The sequence below is a fragment of the Dama dama genome, chromosome 23 (genome assembly GCF_033118175.1).
Source record: "Dama dama isolate Ldn47 chromosome 23, ASM3311817v1, whole genome shotgun sequence".
Taxonomy (NCBI): domain Eukaryota; kingdom Metazoa; phylum Chordata; class Mammalia; order Artiodactyla; family Cervidae; genus Dama; species Dama dama.
The window spans coordinates 32,622,915-32,645,738 of NC_083703.1; the positions used below are offsets into that span (position 1 = coordinate 32,622,915).

Sequence of the window (22,824 nt, forward strand, 5' to 3'; positions counted from 1 at the left end):
AGAGTCTCTTGGACTGCAAGGAGATCCAACCAGTCCATCCTCAAGGAGATCAGTCCTGGGTGTTCATTGGAAGGACTGATGCTGAAGCTGAAACTCCTGTGCTTTGGCCACCTCATGCGAAGAGCTGACTCATTTGAAAAGACCCTGATGCTGGGAGGAATTGGGGACAGCAGGAGAAGGGGACGACAGAGGATGAGATGGCTGGATTGCATCACCGACTCGATGGGCATGAGTTTGAGTAAACTCCGGGAGCTGGTGATGGACAGGGAGGCCTGGCGTGCTGCAGTTCATGGGGTCACAAAGAGTCGGACACGACTGAGCGACTGAACTGAACTGAACTGAACTGAGACAGAGCAGGTCCAGGGAAAAAAATTTAAAAGTGGCTTTGATCTTCCTCCCACTCTCTCTCTTTATTTACCTATGGCATGGAGAATCTGCCCAACCAGAAAATCAGGTGGCTGCTCCCACACAGGAAGGAGCAGCCACCTGAGGCTGCTTCCTGAGGCAGCAGAAGCTGGTCTGGGTACTGGTGTACCAGTGCTAATGCACTATTGTCTTTCTACAGTCTCTTGAGATTATACCGCCATCATATAATATCTATATCATCCCATTCCATACCATACCGTATCATGCTATACCTTATCTTTACCATAACATATTACATCATTACTGGGCTTCCCAGGTAGCTCAGTGGTAAAGAACTTGCCTGCCAATGCAAGAGCCCGAGACGTGGTTCAATCTCTGGATCGAGATCCCCTGTTGGAGGAAATAGCAACCCACTCCAGTACTCTTGCCTGTGAAATCCTGTGGACAGAGGAGCCTGGAAGGCTATAGTCCAAAGGGTTGCAAAGAGTCAGACAGGACGGAGGGACTGAGCACACACATATACATCATATCTTTACTATATCATAACGTCTCATACTTATCACATCATTCTATACCATACCATACCATACTATACCTTATCATTACTATATCATATCCTTTCTATACCATATTGTATCATATCCTATCACATCATATTATAAAGCAGCACTGAAGGAACGGAAGGGGATAGAAAACGAATCAGACATCTGACATACCCTGGGGTGTGAAGTGGCGTTCAGATATGAGGAGACTCCCAGGAGCTTGGCCTTCTCTGGATTTCAAGGGACCTCTGTCACACATCACATACCATTCCACACACCACACAAGTCCAGGTTGATTAGGATCACACATTTTCTGACAGTGTTTTGAGGTCAAGACAGGGGAGCAAGAGACAGCTTTAAGGTCCAGGATTTTAAAAACCAAATTAGTAAAATTTATGTTACCTGTATTTTGCCAGATTTGGTTTTCAATTCGTTTTGTTTTGTTTTTTAATCAGACATTTGTTTAAGGGCTAAATGGCTCAGCCTCTTGTCTAGTGGATGCTCTAAGGAGGATCTTTCAGCCATTGGTAGGACCCACTAGGAGTTCTAAGGAATCCTTTCTGCTGAGCACAAGGCCAGAGAAAGGTCTCCTCATTTGGAGATATAGAAATTAAAATCAAGCTCCCCAGGAGGGATAAACTAGGACTATAGCATTAAGAGATACACATCCTTTATATAAAATAGATAAACAACAAAGATTTACTGTATAACATGGTACACTATACTCAATATCTCATAACAACTTGGAAAACAACCTGAAGATTCTGAATCATTTTGCTATATACCTGAAATTAACACAGTATTATAAATCAACTATAGTTCAGTAAAAAACAAACCAAAAAAAAGGAATTAGAATAATACCGAACTCATCAGTTCTACTGCATGCAATAAATAAATTAACATGTAAAAAGCCTCCCAAGTTATAAACCATACTAAAAGATTCTCTAATTTGGGGGTCGCAAAAGAACATTACTCTTAAGATGGAGAGAAAAATCATACTTTGGAAAAACATTCACTATAATAAACACAAGAAACCTTTAGAAAAGTATTTGCTCCACATTCTCCATAAATTACAAGAAAAAAACTGAAGAAATGGAAGGTGGGGTTTAAAAGGTGACTTAGATGCTTTCTAAAATATAAACTGAAGTAATAAGGAGCAGGCTTAAAGAAGGTAAAAAAAACTATCAAGACTAAAAATGTAACAGATACACTGTTTCAGAAAGAGCAAGACAGAACTGACACAAAGAGAAAAATAATTAAGGAATGTAGAGGACAAATTTGAGAAGCCATCCCAGAGAGCAGAGGGAAAGGACAAAGAGAAAAGCAAATTCAGAAAGAGAAATGAAGTTGTTTACATGGAACAGGGGTTGTGGGTGAGAGGTAGTGATGGAAGACAGAAAGTGAAGACTCTCCTCACAAAATATAAGCAGAATACGTTTGTTGCTGCTGTCGCTCAGTCATGTCCGACTCTTTGTGGCCCCATGGACTGCAGCCCACCACGCTCCACCGCCCATGGAATTTTCCAGGCAAGAATACTGGAGCAGGTTACCATTTTCTTCTCCATGGGATATTCCTGACCCAGGGATTGAACCCACGTCTCTTGTGTCTCCTGCATTGGCAGGCGGGTTCTTTACCACTAGCAACACCCGGAAAGTCCAAGCAGAATATGCAGAACACATCAAACAGTCAAAGGTATAATACAAACTTTTTAATTTAAAAATAACCTGGCCAGTGAATTAAAAATACTTATAGACATAATTAATCAAAAGAGATCACTACAGAGGCATAGTACTGTGAATTTTTAAATTCTTTCAGTTTAAGAAAAAATCCTGTCAGGATCCGGTAAAACATATAATAAAACAGGTTAGTTTTGAAGAAATAAAAGAAAGATTACCTTGCTTTCTCTCTCAGAGCCCTAACAGCCAGAAAATAGAAGAACGTCTTACAAAAGTTTTAAGACGAAAATTTTTAAAAAGTGGAGTTGTGATGCAATAATTCAGTACTCATGGATGAAAAATAAGAGGTATATTCTTAAATATCTGAATTTCAGAAACACTATTATCCACATTCCAAAGCTAAAAACATTAGAAGAAAAAAAAGACACGTGAACTGGGCAAGAAAGGAATGGAAACAAAGAACTAATCAAATGAATAGGGACTCATTTACAGCGACAAATGTCAGACACTGAAAAAAGAATCTAAACAGAATTTTTAGATTTGTAAGCAGTCAAGCAGTCACTTAATTCAAATTTAGAAAAACAGTAATTTTCAAAGGAGAAAGTATATAATAGAATAATAGTAACTCAATAAAAAGCCCACCCCTTTTACCACATGCTAAAAGAAGTTCTAGGGACTTCCCTGGTGGTCCAGAGGTTAAGACTTCACCTTCCAATACAAGGTGTGGGTTCAATCCCTGGTCAGGTAGCTAAGATCTCACATGCCTCATAGTCAAAAAAATAAATAAATAAATAAAACAGAAGCAATCAGTAATAAATTCAATAAAGGCTTTAAAAATGGTTCACAACAAAAGAAAAAAATCTTAAAAAAAAAAAAAAGGTTCTAGAAGGAGGAAAGATTTAAATATTTTAAAATAAGAGATGTCCACTTATCTTAGGGTAACTAAACATATCAATAAATTATCAATAAATTTATCAATTCAAAAGCAGAATTCACAATAAAAAGTAGACATAAGTGATGTGAATACACAAAGGTTGAAAACTTCTACAGATTAAATAATCACAGACATAATTAAATGTTAAGGAAATAAAGTCAATTTAAATGCATGATATATGCAATTTTGATACATTTGACATTTATAAACCTCTTGTAAATCAACAAGTAACTTGATAATATCTATAATATCTTGACAGTAAAATAGACAAGGATATAAAAAGCCAATTTAAAAAGGGAAAATAGAGAGGTTATGGAGAAAAGAGAACTTTCCTACACTGTTGGTGGGAATATAAGTTGGTGCAGCCACTATGAAAAATATTTCATAGTATAAACTTTCTTCAGAAAACTAAAAACAGAGTTACCGTATGATCCAGCAATTCCACTCCTGGGCATATACCCAGACAAAACTTTAAATTAAAAAGATACATGCATCCCTATGTAAGCCAAAACATGGAAACAACCTAATTTTTTATTAACACATAAATGGATAACGAAGATGTGGTACATATATACAATGGAATACTACTTAGCCATAAAAAAGAACAAAATAATGTAATTTGCAGCAACATGGACACAACTATACATTATCATACTAAGTGAAGTAAGTCAGAAAGAGAAACACCAATACCATATCACATCACTTATATATAAGTGAAATCTAAAACATGGCACAAATGAATCTATCTATAAACAGAAAAGACTCACAGACACAGAGATCAAACTTGTGGTTGTCAAGTGGGAGGGGAGGAGGGAGAAGGATGGACTGGGAATTTGGGGTTGGTAACGCAAACTACTACATTTAGAATGCATAAACAACAAGGTCCTACTGTAGAGCACAGGGAACTATATCCAGTTTTCTGGGATAAAACATAATGGAAAAGAATATTTTATTTTATTTTATTTTTTTTTTTGGAAAAGAATATTTTAAAAAGAAAGTATATATGTGTAAAACTGAGTCACTTTGCTATACTGCAGAGATTGGCACAACAGTGTAACTCAATTATACTTCAATTAAAAAATTAATAATAAAAAATAAGAGGAAGTAAATGGTCAACAAGCACCTTAAAAATTAAACACAATGGTAAACAAATAAGTATATATTAAGACATCAGTGAAATACTATCTCTTGAGTATGAAATTAGAAAAAGTGAAAAGAAATGCTAATACACAGAACTGGCAAGAATTTGAGACAATGTTCACTCTCATATACTGCTTACATGAGAATAAACCAGAACAACTATTGTTATTGGACAAATCATAGCAACACTTTAACATTTTCATATTCTTTGGTCAAGTCTCTTCACTTTTAGGAATTCATCTGAATAATCAAGATAGCATGTAAGGCTATAAGTTTAGAGGCTATAAACTGATGTGTACTCTAATTTCATATTAAAATACACGTCAAAATAAAAAATAATAAACAACTGAAATATACAAAAGGGAAGAATAAATAAATTACAATACATGCATATGTTCAAACACCATCCTCTAAAAATTACATTGCCAAAGAATACTAATGACATGAAGAAAAGTTCAGATGTTGTTTAAAAAGTTACTAACCCATACCAAAATATGCACAGCAAAACTACTAGTTATGTGTATACAAAGTTATTGAAAATATGAACCTAGCATCTTTATCTGGAGAAGGCAATGGCACCCCACTTCAGTACTCTTGCCTGGAAAATCCCATGGACGGAGGAGCCTGGTGGGTTGCAGTCCATGGGGTCGCTAGGAGTCGGACACGACTGAGCAACTTCCCCTTCACTTTTCACTTTCATGCATTGGAGAAGGAAATGGCAACCCATTCCAATGTTCTTGCCTGGAGAATCCCAGGGACAGGGGAGGCTGGTGGGCTGCCGTCTATGGGGTGGCACAGAGTCGGACATGACTGATGTGACTTAGCAGCAGCAGCAGCAGCATCTTTATCACACTGAAATGATAAGCAGTTTTCCTTTCTGGTGTACATATCTAAAACCATACAATAAAATCTCTGCAGTAATGCTCCTACAATAATAAGAATTGGGATACAACACGACTGACTTTTGATGTCTGTCCTTTACTGAATCCCAGTTCTCAAACAGGGACAAGTCAAGTTCTACTGCAGGGAGAAAGAGTCACAGGGAGTAGAAAGACAAACCTCTCTAGGAAAGCAGAGAAGTGGAAGTGGGGTCCCCACATTGCTGGAGGACTCATAGTCTAATCCTCCTAGATAGGCCAGGAATAGTGCCTTCTATCTAGAAAGTCTTAGCCAGCCACAGGATCCTGAATCATCACCATGGATATTAAAGCCAAAAATATGGACACTGCCACTAAAATATGCCAAACCACAACTGGGACCTAGATAGCTCCCATGAAGGAACCCTGGAATTTCAAGCCAGACAGATATATACACTTGTTCTGGCCATGTCATCAATGTCACAATAATCCAATCTCTCATTTCTAATGCTTGAATATTTGGGAGCTCAGTTATAACATTATGGCAGGGTTTTATTTGGCCTCTTCCATAATCAAAAATGAAACCAATATTATTTAAGAACACATATCAAATTAATATTTAAGAAAAAAATTCCAATCACTTGGAAATGTAAAAGTACTCTCCCAAAAGACAGGCTAACAGGTTTTTTGCACCAAACAGCCAAATTGTGAATGCAAAGGAAAAGTTCTTGAAGGAAGTTAAAATTGTTCCTCTGGGTGGTGAGGCAGGGTGAGGGGGTGGGGAAGAATACTCTCCTAAATAACTATGAGGGTAAAATTTAAATATTCTAATGTAACTAGGAACAATTTAAAATATAGTTTTAAAAACCTAAACAGTAAGTATCCAAACTTAAAGAACAGATGCAAAGCTGCATTCAAAGGAAAATTCATAGTAGCAAATATGTTTGTTACAAAGAGAAAAGGAAAGATCCATAAATGAAGCATTCATTTCAAAATAGTAAATTGGAAAAAAAAGGAATTTTATTTTAAAAGATAAAAATAACACAAAGAAAACAAAACTCCACAAAGGAAACAGAACATGGAAATAGATCAGAATTGAGAAATAAATCCAAGAGCTGGTTGTCTAAAAAAACAAACAAACCACTGACGCATGTTGACAAAGTTTATTGGAAAGACAAAGAATCCATTGTGATAGGGTCATATTTTGAAAATTATTAGTATATTTTTCTCCTTTGTCTTTCTGACTTTGACATGACTTTTCCTTAGCTATTTTAAAACATTCTTTGGGGGACTACAAAGAGATATAGACTTTTTCCTGAAAGGATACAAAGAGAAAGAATAAGGTAATATTCAGCTTTGCACAAAATAGGATTTGCTATAGTCCCAAGAAAAGATTTCCTACATTCCTCTCATTATGTCTTTTTAGACATTAACCACCTTACCTGGAAGACTCAGCTCCTGGAACTTTCCCAATTTTTTTTTTAACTTCCAGTCCCCACAATTCACCCTTGAGCTTAGGTTTGAGACAGACCTGGAGGTATGCGTCAGGAAAAGAGAAACACAATACAATGCAGGGGAAGACAGCACTTTTCAGCCTACAGCAAAGATAGAAAAAGGAGAAAGAAAGGAAAAACAGAGCCTTGGCTTGGAGAGAGAAAGGGGAGAGTAACAAGGATAGATAGAGCTTTGTCTCCTCCCCTAATTAGGACTCTGGAATAGATCACTTCTTTGGCACTCTTCCATCCTGAAATTAAAGTAGGGTCATATCCACTTTGTGGGGCAAGAAGAGGTAGATTCTGATACTTAGTTTTTCCTGAGCCAACTCTGATCCTTATATGTTTAGGCGGTGGTGGCTTAGTTGCTAAGTTGTGTCCGACTCTTGGCGACCCCATGCACTATACAGTCCATGGAATTCTCCAGGCCAGAATACTGAAGTGGGTAGCCTTTTCCTTCTCCAGGGGATCTTCCCAACCCAGGGATTGAACCCAGGTCTCCCATATTGCAGATGGATTCTTTACCAGCTGAGCCACCAGGGAAGCCCAAGAACACTGGAGTTGGCAGCCTATCCCTTTTTCAGAGGATCTTCCTGACCCAGGAATTGAACCAGGGTCTCCTGCATTACAGGCAGATTCTTTACCAACTAGGCTATCAGGGAAGCCCTCTCCCCCTTAGATCGGGGTATCATCTTAAAGTAACAAGAGATGGTGAAGGGACTTCGCTAGTGGTTCAGTAGCTAAGATTCGAGCTTCCAATACAACATGCCTGGATTCCATCCCTAGTCACAGAACTAGATCCCACATGCTGCAACTAAAGATCCCACGTGCTGCAATCAGAGTCAGTGTAGCCAAATAAAGAAAATAATTAAATAAACAATTTGAAAGGAGAAGAAAGGTTAATGAAAATAATCTGAGTTTGCTCCCAGAGAGAATAATCATACCAGAAAGAGTTGCTTAAGTTGGCACATGTGACTAAGCTTTAACCTGGACATACACACACACACACACACACACACTGTCTTGCCCAGTACCTATGAAAGACTACACAGCAGGGTGATTAAGTGTGGGGGTCTGGATCCACATGGCCTGGATATGACTCCTGGGTCCAGTTTGCCAATTCTGACTTTGGGCCGTTTATTCTGCCTCCCTGCACCTCAGTTTCCTCATGTCGACCACGAATTGGCACTTGCCATGGGTGCTTGCCATCTACCTCTACAAGGGTTAAATCATGTGCTGCTGGAGCTGGTGACCTCCAACACATCCTGAAGGAGTTCAGGGTGGAGAGCAGAAATGAGGCACTCTGTGCTTCCAGGAAACTCGCAGGACAGGTCTTCAGATATTCTCAAGAGTTGATTTTATGAGCCCAATTCTTATAACTTTTCATATCTAGAAAAACACTAATCCTTCATGGTGACGACTGTTTCTCATGACTAGCAGAAGCTTCATGGAACCAGCAGAAACTTTCTAAAAAATAAACGTGCTTGATTGCATGTACTCCCCCTTTACCAAAATCACATATATACTGTCCTCCCCGGCCCCCCATGTCTTTGAAGCAGTTTCAGAGCAATCTGAGGTGCTGTCTCTTGGGCTGCAGTCCTCATATTGCCCCAAATAAAACTTAAGTTGCAACTTTCATGTTGTGCATTTTTTTAAGTCGACATTCATCTATAAAATGGGGGTCATAAGGGTTTTTCTCAGCATTTTTTTTAAAGATTAAGTGAGCTAATAAATATAAAGTACTGGATTGGCCAAAAAGTTTGTTTTTGTTTTCCAACCCAAACAAATTTCTTTGCCAAGTGATACTCAGATCAGTGTCTATAATAAGGGTTCAATAAGTGCTGGCTATTCTGATTGCTTTTAGTATTATTATATTATTATTCATATGTATTACCTACAGTTGGGGTTCATGGAAGAAGATATGATCAGCTACTGAAAAAAATTAAGAAATTACAATTTCTCTACATAACCATGTAGTATGGATTAAAATTTGTATCCCTGCCACATAAATAATGAATCATAAGTGATAAAGATGATATAAAACAGATCAAAAGACAGGTTTTTAAAAATACAACAGAATGGCACCAATTTTAAAATTTTAATAGACTGGACCACATTCCGAAAAAAATATGAATTACCTATATTAGCTCAAGACGTATGCCAGGCAGAAAGGAAGTACTTCAACAGAAGCTGAAAAATTCATCAAAGAATTACCTCAAGAAAGGTCTATGACCAGATGATTTAATTAGTACATTTTTTCTAACTTATCTCAAGGGACAATGCCAGAATGTGTAACTCTAACAGGACTCGGAAAATGCTCCCCAATTCACTGGAAAACTGCTACCTATAATATGCAACCCTTCAACAAATAAAACTAAAGGCTAATATTTTTCTCTAAAGCTTTGTTACTCCATGATTTTTTAGTGCCTCTGCTATGCTGTGAAATTCCAATAGGAGGACTGCAGGAAGCAGTGTTGTTCTGCGATTCAAAGATTTCTTCCTGGCTCCCCCAGGCCCTTCTGATGGTCATGCAGAACTACAGGGAAACCCTGCAAGTGCTTGTGTCTGTGCTAAGTCACTTTGGTCATATCCAACATTTTGCAACCCTATGGACTGTAGCCCACCTGGTTCCTCCATCCATGGGATTCTCCTGGCAAGAATACTGGAGTGGGTTGCCATGCCCGCCTCCAGGAGACCTTCCCAACCCAGAGACCAAACCTGCAGCTTTTATGTCTCCTGCATTGGCAGACGGGTTCTTTACCACTAGCACTGCCTGAAAAGCCCACATGGAAACCTTAAGTCACCTAATCAGAAGATTAAGATGGTCTGGGAGGCAAGGATATACCGAAACATACATAGAGGAAAAGGCATTCACAAGAGATACACAGAGGAAAAGAGAGAGTATACAAAATTGCCCCCAAAATACTAGCAAGGCTGAGGCTCAAAGCATGATAGTCTGCTGGTGAAAATGAAATTTAGAACCTAAAATGCACATACTCTTTGACCCAATCATTCAACTTGTATCAGTCCATCCTGAAGAACTGAAAATGAATATATAGATTTACATACAGGGATGTACTTCATAGAATTATTAATAGCCAACAAAACAGGAACCAATCTAAATGATTAAAAAACAGATTATGGCACATTCATATGATTAATTATGCAACAATTAAAAGCAATGCTTTGCAAAAAATAAATGACATGCATATGTATATTTATATGTATATGTATTATTTTTTAGGGAAAAAAGGCAGAACAAAATACAATATACAATCTTAAGTATATTTCAAAAATGTGTGTACATGAGAAAAACTACTGGAAGAATATAGACCAAAACCTTAATGTGATCTCTGGATGGTGGAATTCTGAGTGAATATTTTTAAATACATTTCTCATATCATCTATCTGCACTAAGAATGGATTACTTTTATAACAGGCAAAAAAAAAAAAAAAAACCCACGATAAAATTCAAATAATCATTGCACATGGATATATACTTCTAAGAGTGAAAAGGGGTAAAAAAAAAAAAAGTCTCCATTCACTAAGGACAAAAACATTCCCAACACTGAGCACAGAATTCTATGTTCCCAAACGTTAATCTCACGCCGGTGCACTTGAAAGCAGGAAGAGAGAAAGCAAACCAACCAAATCCCTCAACAGACAGGCTGAACTGCTTCTCTGGGTTTTCGACACACCATTATCGCGAGGGGAACTCGGCACCCATTCTTTAAAGTGCAGCTGTTTTCATATCTCCCTTGGTTCGAAGAACATCCACATGGAGAGACAGGCTTTACAGGGGAGGTTGAGAGAGTGTGATAGTTACACGCGCGTGTATGCACACGCATCCTTTCTCTCTCTCACACACACACACACACAAATCCACACAATCGTATGGTCCCAAGCAGACAACTCCCAAGCGAGTCCTGCGGGTGCAGCCGCGCCCCATCCCCGAGCCGCGGGTACCTGTTCCCCGTGCGCGGGGGTAGGGTCGCCGAGCTCCGGAGCGTCCTGGGAGCAGCGGGGCTGCTGTGGGTGGCCTCCCTGCTTTCTTCCACCAAGAACCTGCACAACCGTGAAGAAAACTAAGTTGAGGAGCAGTTGGCTGCCGGGCTCGGCATCGCGCTTGCAGCCGGGCGGCCAAGGCATCCTAGCGCCCTGGCTCACGGCGCAGCTTCCCAGCCCCGGAGTTTGAAGCAGCTCAGGGCGGGAAGGAAGAGAAAGAAGGAAGAGCTCGGGTGACCCGACGGCAGGTCCGGCCCCGCAGCTCCCTCGCCACCCTGGCCGGTTCCCCTCCGCCCTAGTCTGTGTCCAGTCGGTGCTAGGGTCGCCCCTGCGACACCTCCCACTCATCCTGCGCTGCCTCCCGGACTCCCCCGTCCCACCCCACCCCCAAGCCGCCGCTGCCCGTCGACTGGTCCTCGCAGCCGGCCAAAGTCTGCGCGCCCGAGAGGAGCGGCTAGAGTCCCCGGGTGCGCGGCCCGCGGGGCGGCCCGAGCGCGGCGGGCGAGTGGGCTACCTGGAACGGGAGGGCGCGTCGGTCCAGCACCAGAGCAGGCGAAGCAGCAGCAGCAGCAGCAGGCTGGTAAGCAGGGCGAACAGTGCGCCCCCCGGCCGCATCCTGAACCACCGGCGCGGTCGGCGCCACCGCCGCTGCTGCCCCGGCGAAGCACAGCCCGGGCGGCCCCGACTCGCGGCTCCCGCCGCTGCCGCCGCAGCCGCCGCGGCCGCAGCCACGCACACCTCCAGCGTTCAGGGCGGCGCGGAGGGGCGGCGGGGGCGCGCGCCGCGGGCCCGCACTCTCAGGCGCCACGCGCCGGGCCCGCCCGGCGTCTGCGGGCGGAGGAGGCAGCCACGTCCCGGCTCGCCCCCGGCTCCCGCCCAGCCCGGATCACTGTCGTCGCCCGGCGCTCGGCTGGCGGTGAAGCGGCGCCCGGCTCGCCTCCTCCTCTCCCGAAGGCGCTCCGAGCTGCTGCGGGCGCTGGTCGCCGCCGCCGCCGCCGCCGCCGCCGCTGCTTCTGCCGCCGCCGCGCGGGGTCACCTGAAGGTTGGGGCTCAGGAGCTGGACGCCTCGCTGATTGGGCTCCAACTTTTGTGCGCCCTCACCTGCCCCCGAGCGGTCGCGCGCTCTTCCCCGAAGCCCACGCAGCCCACTCGGGCTGACCGCACCTGGCTCTGCGCCCCTGCGGAGGAGGGCTGCGGTTCCGAGAGGCAGAAGAGGAGACAGGAAAGGACCCACTTCAAAAACTTTGCAAACAGTGCAGTCGCTCTGCGGGATCGTCCCACGCGGAGAGGCTGCTGGGCACTTGAGAGGAGCCTCCGGGTGTTTGAAGGCAGATTCAGATGCACGGCGAATGGATTTCCAGGGACCAGCCAATCTTTAGGGATCGGGCAAACTACCTACTGCAGGCCGAATTCTTCCCCGGCCCGTTTTTGTGAATAGTTTCATTGGAACACCTTTCTGTTCATTCCTCTATATTATCTGTGTGTGACTACACGGAGCTTTTGCGCTTCAAAGGCAGAACTGAGTCGTGGTCCCAGAGATCACACGGCCCACAGAGCCTAAACTATTGACTATCTGGCCTTTTTCAGAAAAAGTTGGCAGATTCCCGCTCTGATTAAGATTGGGCTGGACATGGTTAGCATGTCATTGATAAGTTAGTATATCGTGTACTAGAGGATGATCTCCTGACAATGTGAGATAGGATGGTTTCTCGGTTATTTATTAAGGGTAGACCATTAATTACTCTTTAGGCCCTAAACTATCCTGTCTGCACGTGGCCCCAAGCCGTACTTTGCAACCTCCCTAGGTTTTGCTCCTGCTGCCAAACTGTCTCTCTTTTTTCAACTTTTTATTTTGTATTAACAATGTTGTTTATTTTGTATTAACAATGTTGTGATAATTTCAGGTGGACAGCTATACATATACATGTATCCAGTTCTCCTCCAAACTCCCCTCCTGTCCAGGCTGCCCTGATTCTGAACTCTAGGAACATCTATAAATCATATCCCCCATAGTGGTTATACAGGGGCTCAATGGACTATTGTCTGCTATTCAGTCTGCTTCTATATATATTGAGATTTTTCCCAAAAGCAACTCTTGGTCTCTACCATCCTGTGAAGACCTTGATAAAGGTGCTTTCAGAGGTTTTAGTGCATTAACTTTCCCAAAAAACAAAAATATATTTCAACTGGACTCTCCTAGAGGCATAAGGTCTTAACCTGAAAAACCAATGTGAGAGCCTCTAAGAAGCCAGTAGCCCAGACAGCTCAATAAAGCTGCCGCCAGTGATTTCATCACAGGAGAAATCTCAACATATATCAAGAAGAGAAATGCAAGGCTGCCTACTTCCTCTCTACTAATTCTGCATTTACTCCAATGAAAAATCCTTGGGTGAAAACACACCAGAACTTTGCACATAATAGTTGATCAATAAATGTTTGGTCAACATATAAAACACCTCATGCTTTTTTCATGCTTTTCTTAAGGAGAAAAAGAAAAAAACCTGAAGATGAATGTGACTATTAATAGAAGCAGGATTTCTTTCCATAGACCGCTACTGCTGTTAAAATATGTACTGATCAATAAAGAAAAAGTTGCTACTTTGACTTAAGACTGACATCTTAGGGATCTTCAGGGATCTAGCTGCTTATATGAGGATGATACGATAAAATAATGCTATCTTCGGATAGTGCTAGAATAATAATCCAATTCTATGTGTTTGAAAGTTCATGCATTATTAGATAAGTACAGTAGAGCACAATTAAGTTGAAAATGGAAAAGTTGTCTGGATTTGGAAGATAGTCTGGATTTTCTTTGTTTTAGAGCAGAATTGTGCAGACAGCTCACACTGACGATGGCTTCCAGAAAAAAGTAAAGGGCATTACTGTATCAGCCAGGAAGCTGCAATTTCACCTAATTTACTAAAGTTTAATATTTCAGCACAGCTGGGCTCAAGGCAACAGCAGAAGAGTCAGCCTTGCACTGGGCTCCCTAAACAGGCTTGCTGCAAATAAAGTTACTTTTTATCAAGCCAATGGCTATCAGCAGGGGACTCACAAAAGCCCATTTTAATTGGAAAACCAAGTGTAAATTTGCAATGGGAATTCTGAACCAAGTGTTAAAATTGACAGTAGGGATCTTTACCACCAGGTTTGTAATTGAAGATTTTGGTTGGTAAAATCTGAATTATCTTGCTTATCCTTGAGAGATCAAAGAACCTGACAAAAACATGATTCCTTAAATATTATCAGTCACAGAACCAATACTGGGAGAATGTACATTTGGTGACAACAGTCGCAGGTTTGACCAGCAGCCTCAAAGATCCAAACCCTTAGAAACTCAAGGTGATTTGCAGAAGCCCAGGCTGGTGCATGAACCTATCTTCCTCTCCCAGTTTACTCAGCATCTGCCTCCCATTTTGCCTTTGTTATTTTTTATTCATCATTACAAGTGCCTTTAAGTTCATCAAATAACTTATAAAAATGATGGGGGAGTTTTGATTTATAAAAAATGTCCAAGTCATTGAAAATCTTTCTGGAAGTTGGTGTTTCTCATTTTGGGGTATAGGGTTTTAAGTATTTCCCTCTGCATGTATTTGAGGATTCATGAAAAATCCCAACTATCAAGTGTCTATTACATCTACTGGAATACACAAGTGGAAACTTTCAATAGAGGGGAAGGAAAGAGTGCCTTGAGAAACAGAAAATTGATGTGGCAAAGAATTTTTCCTTCATTTGGGTGACATTTTTATCTCCCTGACTAGAAAAGATGGTTTCTGATGTCTTCAGGCTGCTTGATTGGTTTTAGTAATTTTAGAGATTTGTGAGGACTGCAGGACAATGGCACATTCATAAATATTAAACTACTCCTTGGGGGAGGGAATTCATAAGGATAGCAAGGTTATATATTTTCAACAAATCAGAGGATATAAATAAAAGTAGAAATAACTTTAAGAAGTCAACAACTTTGTGGAGGGAGCTATATTTTCAAATATATTTTATTGAAGATTTTTCCTATTACTAATTGAATATTTTAAATATCAAAGCAATAAACTTTAAAGATAAGAATACTTAGGATGATATACAAATGCCATTTAGGATTATATATATATATGAAAAGCAATTTGTAGTACAACTAAAACTACCCCTGAAAAGTTATTATTCACAGTAAAAAATAGAATTTAATATAAAAAAAAGCTAAACTTCTAAAAATTGTTTCCCTGAAATCCACTTAAAAGGTCATATGTGCATCTGCATGTTAGTCACTCAGTTGTGTCCAACTCTTTGCGACCCCATGGACTGTAGCTGGCCAGGCTCCTCTGTCCGTGAAATTTTCCAGCAAGAATACTGAAGTGAATTGCCATTCCCTTCTCCAGTAAAAGGTCATAAAGGACCAAAAGCAGAGAGATGAAACTCTGCATTTATCCTGAAACTATAAAATGGCCACAATCCCATTCCATGAGCCCCTAAGAATGCCTGATAAAGATGAACTAATTGGACAAAAATACTAAGTTCAAGACTCAGCTCCCCTATTTATGACTTAGATTTGTGGAAAAGAAATGGAGAAGTTTTGGAATGTTACTCAATTTGGATGAAGAAAGGCTGAGAGTAGGACCCAACAAAAATGAGTAGCCAACAGTGGGTATGACCAGGGCTACTGAGTTAAAATAGAGATGGTGACCAGTATTTCTGCTTTCATTGAATACAGCTTTCCAGTCATTCCATCTAAGAATGATGACCTAGAGTCAGTGATAATCTTTTTTTTTAAGCCTTTATTGAATTTATTGCAATACTGCTTCTGTTTTATGTTTATGGCTTTTTGGCCATGAGGCAAGTGGTATCTTAGCTCCTTAACCAGGGATGAAACCCACACTCCCTGCACTGGAAGGTGAAATCTTAACCACTGGACCACCAGGAAGTCCCTGCTGCTGCTAAGTCGCTTCAGTCGTGTCCAACTCTGTGCGACCCCATAGACGTCAGCCCACCAGGCTCCCCTGTCCCTGGGATTCTCCAGGCAAGAACACTGGAGTGGGTTGCCATTTCTTCTCCAATGCATGAAAGTGAAAAGTGAAAGTGAAGTCGCTCAATCATGTCCGACTCTTAGCGACCCCATGGACGGCAGCCTACCAGGTTCCTCCATCCATGGGATTTTCCAGGCAAGAGTACTGGAGTGGGGTGCCATTGCCTTCTCTGAGGAAGTCCCTAGGTAGAGCTAATCTTAAAGAGATGATGCAAAAGAATTTTCTAGCTAATGATTAAAATCACTTTACTAAAGAAAAAAGAATATCTATTCAATAGATAAATGGTTCTTGAAACACTGATTATCCTGCCTAATTTCAGCGTTTGTAAAGCTGGGTAGAACTCCTGTAGTTTGAACAGAATTGGAGGGTGAATATTATATGTGCCAAACCAGTCATATTTCTCTCCTCAGTTTCTCTTCTCTACCTCTACATTCCATAAAACCTAAACTACAAGCAGATAAATAATGAAACAAAAATATCCCATAGCAAGCCTTTAACAAAAAACTAAATTTCGACAAGTAGGCAAAAAAAAAGGAAGAACTACCGAAGATTTTCACGATGTTCCTGGCAAGTAGCAGAAAGAAACAGGCATAATTTGTTTCAAAGATGAGTAAGCAGAAAAAATCATGCAAAAGTTCTGCAAAATATAAGATGAATAAAAAGCAATGTAACCAATAGAAAAGCAAATGAAGAATACATGTTGGAAAGACTTACTATAGAAAACAGCAGAGTATTTAAGCAAGGATCACTTTGTACTCCCCAGAAAAATGAAATATAATGTAAGCACCATGAAAGCAGAACCCAAAGAAGAATTAAGAATTGAAAGACAAGATAGCAAGGGATTAGGAGGAAAAGCAAGCTGATGACAGTAAGAAAACAAAACCAAAAGACCATTGCAGAACTTAGAACTACCTTTGGAAGACTGGGGAGGAGAATTTAGGTGCAAAAATCTGAATTAGTGTCACAGAGATTAAGCTGATGACAATTGCAGAAAATACAACAGAAAGGGGCAAAACAAAACAAGACTGAACCAAAGTAACAGACATTGATAACAAGAAAAAAACAGGAGCTATAAGAGTTAAAGCATGCTAACTCCTTGTCTTATTTGGAAGATCAGTAGAAATGGCAATTACTTTTATATGTTGTTAAGTCAAATATGCACTATTTATTTTATTTTATGTTATGTTCCAACCACAAGAGATGACTCTACACATGGACATCACCAGATGGTCAATACTGAAATCAGATCGATTATATTCTTTGCAGCCGAAAATGGAGCAGCTCTATACAGTCAGCAAAAACAAGACCTGGAGCTGACTATAGCTCAGATCATGAGCTTCTTATTGCAAAATTCAGACTTGAATTGAAGAAAATAGAGAAAAACACTAAGCCATTCAGTTCTGACCTAAATCAAATCCCTATGATTATAAGGTAGAAGTGACAAATAGATTCAAGGGATTAGATCTGATATACAGAGAACCTGAAGAACTATGGACGGAGGTTCGTGACACTGTACAGGAGGCAGTAATCAAAAACATCCCCAAGAAAAAGAAATGAAAAAAGGCAAAACAGTTGTTTCAGAGGTTTTACAAATAGCTGTGAAAATAAGAGAAGCAAAAGGCAAAAGAGGAAAGGAAAGATATACCCATTTGAATGCAGAGTTCCAAAGAATAGCAAGGAGAGATAAGAAACCCTTACTAAGTGAACAATGAAAAAATAAAATAAAATGAAGGAAAACAATAGAATGGGAAAGACTAGAGATCTCCTCAAGAAAATTAGAGATACCAAGGGAAACTTGCATCCAAAGATGGGTACAATAAAGAACAGAAATGGCAAGGACCTAACAGAAGCAGAAGATATTAAGAAGAGGTGGCAAGAATACACAGAAGAACTATACAAAGAAGATTTTAATGACCCAGATAACCATGATGGTGTGATCACTCACCTAGAGCCAGACATCCTGGAGTGTGAAGTCAAGTGGGCCTTAGGAAGCATCACTACGAACAAAGCTAGTGGAGGTTTTGGAATTCCAGCTGAACTATTTCAAACCCTAAAAAATGATGCTGTTAAAGTGCTGCTGCACTCAATATGCCAGCAAATTGGAAAACTCAACAGTTGCCATAGGACTGGAAAAATTCAATTTTCATTCCAATCCCAAAGAAAGGCAATGCCAAAGAGTGTTCAAACTACTGCACAATTGTACTCATTTCACATGCTAGCAAGTAATGCTCAAAATCTTCCAAGCTAGGCTCCAATAGTTTGTGAACCAAGAACTTTCAGATGTTCAAGTTGGATTTCGAAAAGGCAGCAGAACCAGAGATCAAATTGCTAGCATCCACTGAATCACAGGAGAAGCAAGAGAATTCCAGATAAACATCTACTTCTGCTTCATCGACTACACCAAAGCCTTTGACTGTGTGGATCACAACAAACTGTGGAAAATTCTTAAAGATGTGGGAATACCGGACCAAAGGAAATGGCAACCCACTCCAGTATTCTTGCCTGGAGAATCCAATAGATGGAGGAGCCTGGTAGGTCCACGGCTCGCAAAGAGTCAGACACGACTGAGTGACTTCACTTCACTTCACTTATCTACCTCCTGGGAAACCTACATGCAGGTCAAGAAGCAGCAGTTAGAACCGTATATGGAACAACAGACTGGTTCAGAACTGGGAAAGGAGTACCTCAAGGCTATATATTGTCACCATGCTTATTTAACTTATATGCAGAGTACATCATGCAAAATGCCAGACTGGATGAAGCACAAGATGGAATCAAGATTTCAGGGAGAAATATCAATAACCTCAGATGTGCAGATGACATCACCCTTACCACAGAAGCAAAGAGGAACTATAGAGCCTCTTGATGAAGGTGAAAAAGGACATGAGTTTGAGCAAGCTCTGGGAGATAGTGAAGGATAGGGAACGCTGGCGTGAAGCAGTCCATGGGGTTGCAAAGTTGGACACAGGTGAGTAACTGAACAACAATGTTATGTCATTTTTTTGGCTGCACCATGCAGTATGTGGGATCTTAGTTCCCAGACCAGGAATGGAACCCAAGCCCCCTGCATTGGAGGGCAGAGTCTTACACTGGACTTCTAAGGAAGTCCCTGCACTGTTTAAATGTTAAGACATCCAATGTCATACATGAGGTAATGGGTGTGTTAATTAATTCAATTGTGGGGATTCTTTCACAGTGTAAAATATATTAAAAATCATCACATTGTACACTTTAACTGTATCACAACATTGTCAATTATACCTCAATAAAGCTGAAAAAAAAATCCATTATAAAGTAAAAACACTCTTAAACCAGTGGAGGAGAAAAGAAAATAGAGAAAAATCAACCCATTCAACAGAAGACAGAAAAAGAATGTGGGGAAAAGTAAGTAAAAGTAAAAAATGAAGCACAAAAGAAGATGGTATAAATGCAAACATATCAGTCTTTAAAATAGATATATGTAAACTAAAGATAAAAGACAGAAATTCACAGATTAGGTAAAAATAAAATGACACAGAAAAGATGAAAGTAACAGTATGTAAAATTATATGCAAAGGAAACACTAACCAAAAGGAAAATTAAAAATATCAGACAAAACAGACACAAAGGTAGGAAGTATTATTAGAAATAAAGAAAATCATTTCAGAATAAAAGGTAGGCTATTGTAAATAGAATAATAACTCTCTAGGTACAGATAAAAATCCTGAATCTAAATAGCAACATAACTTCAAACTATACAAATTTGATACAGTCAACACATCTTTCTCTCAGGGAGACAAAAAAACAAGGGGAAAAAAATAGATTGAAAACACAATTCAGAAAAAAAACAACACATTCTTCTCAAGCCAACTCAGACTACCTCTAAAAACTGGCCATGTTCTACTCCATAATGCAGGTTCTGACAGACTCTACAGAATGGATATTACACATATCTTATTCTCTGATTGCAAACCAGGAAAATCAGAAACCAATAACAAAAAGACTATAAAACTGCCCCTACATTTAAACACACTTGCAAATATTAATAATACATAGGTCAAAGAATCATCTTAAAATTTCAAAATATTTAGACAAAATCAGTAAAAAGCCAACACACCAAATTGTGGGATGTAGTACTGTTTACAGTAGCCAAGACACAGAAGCAACCTAAAAATCCATCAAAAAAGAAGTGGATAAAGAAGATGTGGTACATATATACAATGGAATATTACTCAGCCTTTAAAAAGAATGAAATAATGCCATTTGCAGCAATGTGGATGAACCTAGAGACTGTCATACTGAGTGAAGTAAGTCAGAGAGAGATGGAGAAATATGGAATGACATCCCTTATATGTGGAATCTAAAAAGAAGTGATTCAAATAAACTTACTTACAAAACAGAAAAAAACTCACAGACTTAGAGAACAAACTTATGGTTGTTGGGGAAAAGGATAGGGGGAAGGTAGAGTTAGGAAGTTTGGGATCAACATGTACATACTGCTATATTTAAAGTGGATGACCAACAAGGTCCTATTGTATAGGACAGGGAACTTTACTCAATATTATTTGGCAGCCTGGATGGGAGGGGAATTTGGGGGAGAATGGACACATGTATATGTATGACCGAGTCCCTTTGATGTCCACCTGAAACTATCACAACATTGTTAATTGTCTATTCTTCAATATGGAGGCTTCCCTGGTGGCTCAGACAGTAAAGAATCCACCTGCAATGCAGGAGACCTGGGTTAGATTCCTGGGTCAGGAAGATCCCCTGGAGAAGGGAATGACAACCCACTGCAGTATTCCTGCCTGGAGAATCCCATGAACAGAAGAGTTTGGTGGGCTACAGTCCCTGGGGTCACTCTGGGCTGTAGTGAAAGCAGGGAAATGTACAGCCTTAAATGTACACATTCAAAAGTAAAAAATGAAAAACCAATGAGTTTAGCATCCAAGTTAAGATGTTGGAAAGACTAATACCGAAACTAAAGCTCCAATATTTGGCCACCTGATGAGAAAAGCTGACTCACTGAGAAAGACCCTGATGCTGGGAAAGACTGAAGGCAAAAAGAGAAGGGGGCAGCAGAGGATGAGATGTTGGATGGCATCACTGACTCAATGGACATGAGTTTGAGCAAACTCCAGGAGATAGTGAAGGACAGGGAAGCCTGGTGTGCTGCAGTCCATGGGGTCACAAAGAGTCGGATACGACCAAATGACTGAACAACAACAAGAAGATGCTGGGAGAAACAAAGCAGGGTAGATGCAAAGAATATGAAATATACCCCAATATGGTGAAAATTGGTAGATCAATCAAAGGAACCTAGTCTCCAAATAATACTTTATCTCAGCCCAGGTCCTTCTCCTTAATTTCCAAAAGTAAAGCTGAGGCAGGAGCTTCTGTGCAGCTAGTTTGTTTAATACTAAATCCCTGGAATCAGGAGTGAGAAACTGGGGAAAGTAAGGCAGAGGCGAGAAAGCCAGTGTAAAAATACATCGCTGATGGGGGATCCCATGGATGTAGGTATCATCATGCCAAGGATTTTCCAATGAGCCTCATAGAATGTCTCAGTACAGTAGTCCCTCAGTACCCAAGGGATATTGGTTCCAGGACCCCCACAGCTACCAAAATCTGCAGATGTTCAAGTCCCTTATACAGATCAGTTTTCAATACATGAACCCACAAATGCAGACCCCCAAGTGAACTGTCCACCTGTTGCACCATGCATTTTCAGGTGGCACAGAATGAGTGACAAATGCCCTGCCATGATACCCAGACACCATTGGATTTCACATTACAGGAGAGTACTCCTTTTTGAATAAATTCCCCCCTCTTCAGTTGTATATTCTGCCCTGTCTGCTACAGCATTTTCAAGATCCACTCCCAAATGTGCTCCCTTGGCTTCTGCCAGTAGTTATTGCAAGTTGTTTGATATATAAAGCACAGCCTGTATTTTCTTGCTTAAGCCATGCTGTGACCTGTGACATCCACTGGATCATCAAAAAAGCAAGAGAGTTCGAGAAAAACATCTATTTCTGCTTTATTGACTATGCCAAAGCCTTTGACTGTGTGGATCACAATAAACTGTGGAAAATTCTGAAAGAGATGGGAATACCAGACTACTTGACCTGCCTCTTGAGAAATCTATATGCAGGTCATGAAGCAACAGTTAGAACTGGACATGGAACAACAGACTGGTTCCAAATCAGTAAAGGAGTACATCAATGCTGTATGTTGTCACCCTGCTTATTTAACTTATATGCAGAATACTCATGAGAAACGCTGGGCTGGAGTAAGCACAAGCTGGAATCAAGATTGCCGGGAGAAATACCAATAACCTCAGATATGCAGATGATACCACTCTTATGGCAGAAAGTGAAGAAGAACTAAAGAGCCACTTGAAAGTGAAAGAGGAGAATGAAAAGTTTGCTCAAAGCTCAATATTCAGAAAGCTAAGATCATGCAATCAGGCCCCATCACTTCATGGTAAATATATGGGGAAACAGTGGAAACAGTGGCTGACTTTATTTTGGGGGGCTCCAAAATCACTGCAGATGGTGACTGCAGCCATGACATTAAAAGACACTTACTTCTTGGAAGAAAAGCTATGACCAACCTAGATGGCATATTAATAAGCAGAGACATTACTTTGCCAACAAAGGTCCGTCTAGTCAAGGCTATGGTTTTTCCAGTAGTCATGTATGGGATGTGAGAGTTGGACTATAAAGAAAGCTGAGCCCTGAAGAATTGATGCTTTTGAACTGTGGTGTTGGAGAAGACTCTTGAGAGTCCCTTGGACTGCAAGGAGATCCAACCA

At 40.5% G+C, this 22,824-nt stretch overlaps 1 protein-coding gene across 1 annotated transcript in view; it reads right to left on the reverse strand.

The window, feature by feature from the left end:
* The window catches only part of ST8SIA6 (ST8 alpha-N-acetyl-neuraminide alpha-2,8-sialyltransferase 6), a 147,298-nt gene extending 135,641 nt beyond the window's left edge, over positions 1 to 11,657 (reverse strand). The window contains exons 1-2 of the mRNA XM_061125736.1: positions 11,528 to 11,657; positions 10,975 to 11,073 (exon numbers count right to left, since the gene is read on the reverse strand). Coding sequence (XP_060981719.1) covers positions 10,975 to 11,073; positions 11,528 to 11,628 — 200 coding nt within the window. The 5' untranslated portion in view covers positions 11,629 to 11,657. The remainder of the gene's footprint in view (positions 1 to 10,974; positions 11,074 to 11,527) is intronic.
* Positions 11,658 to 22,824: the final 11,167 nt, after the last annotated feature.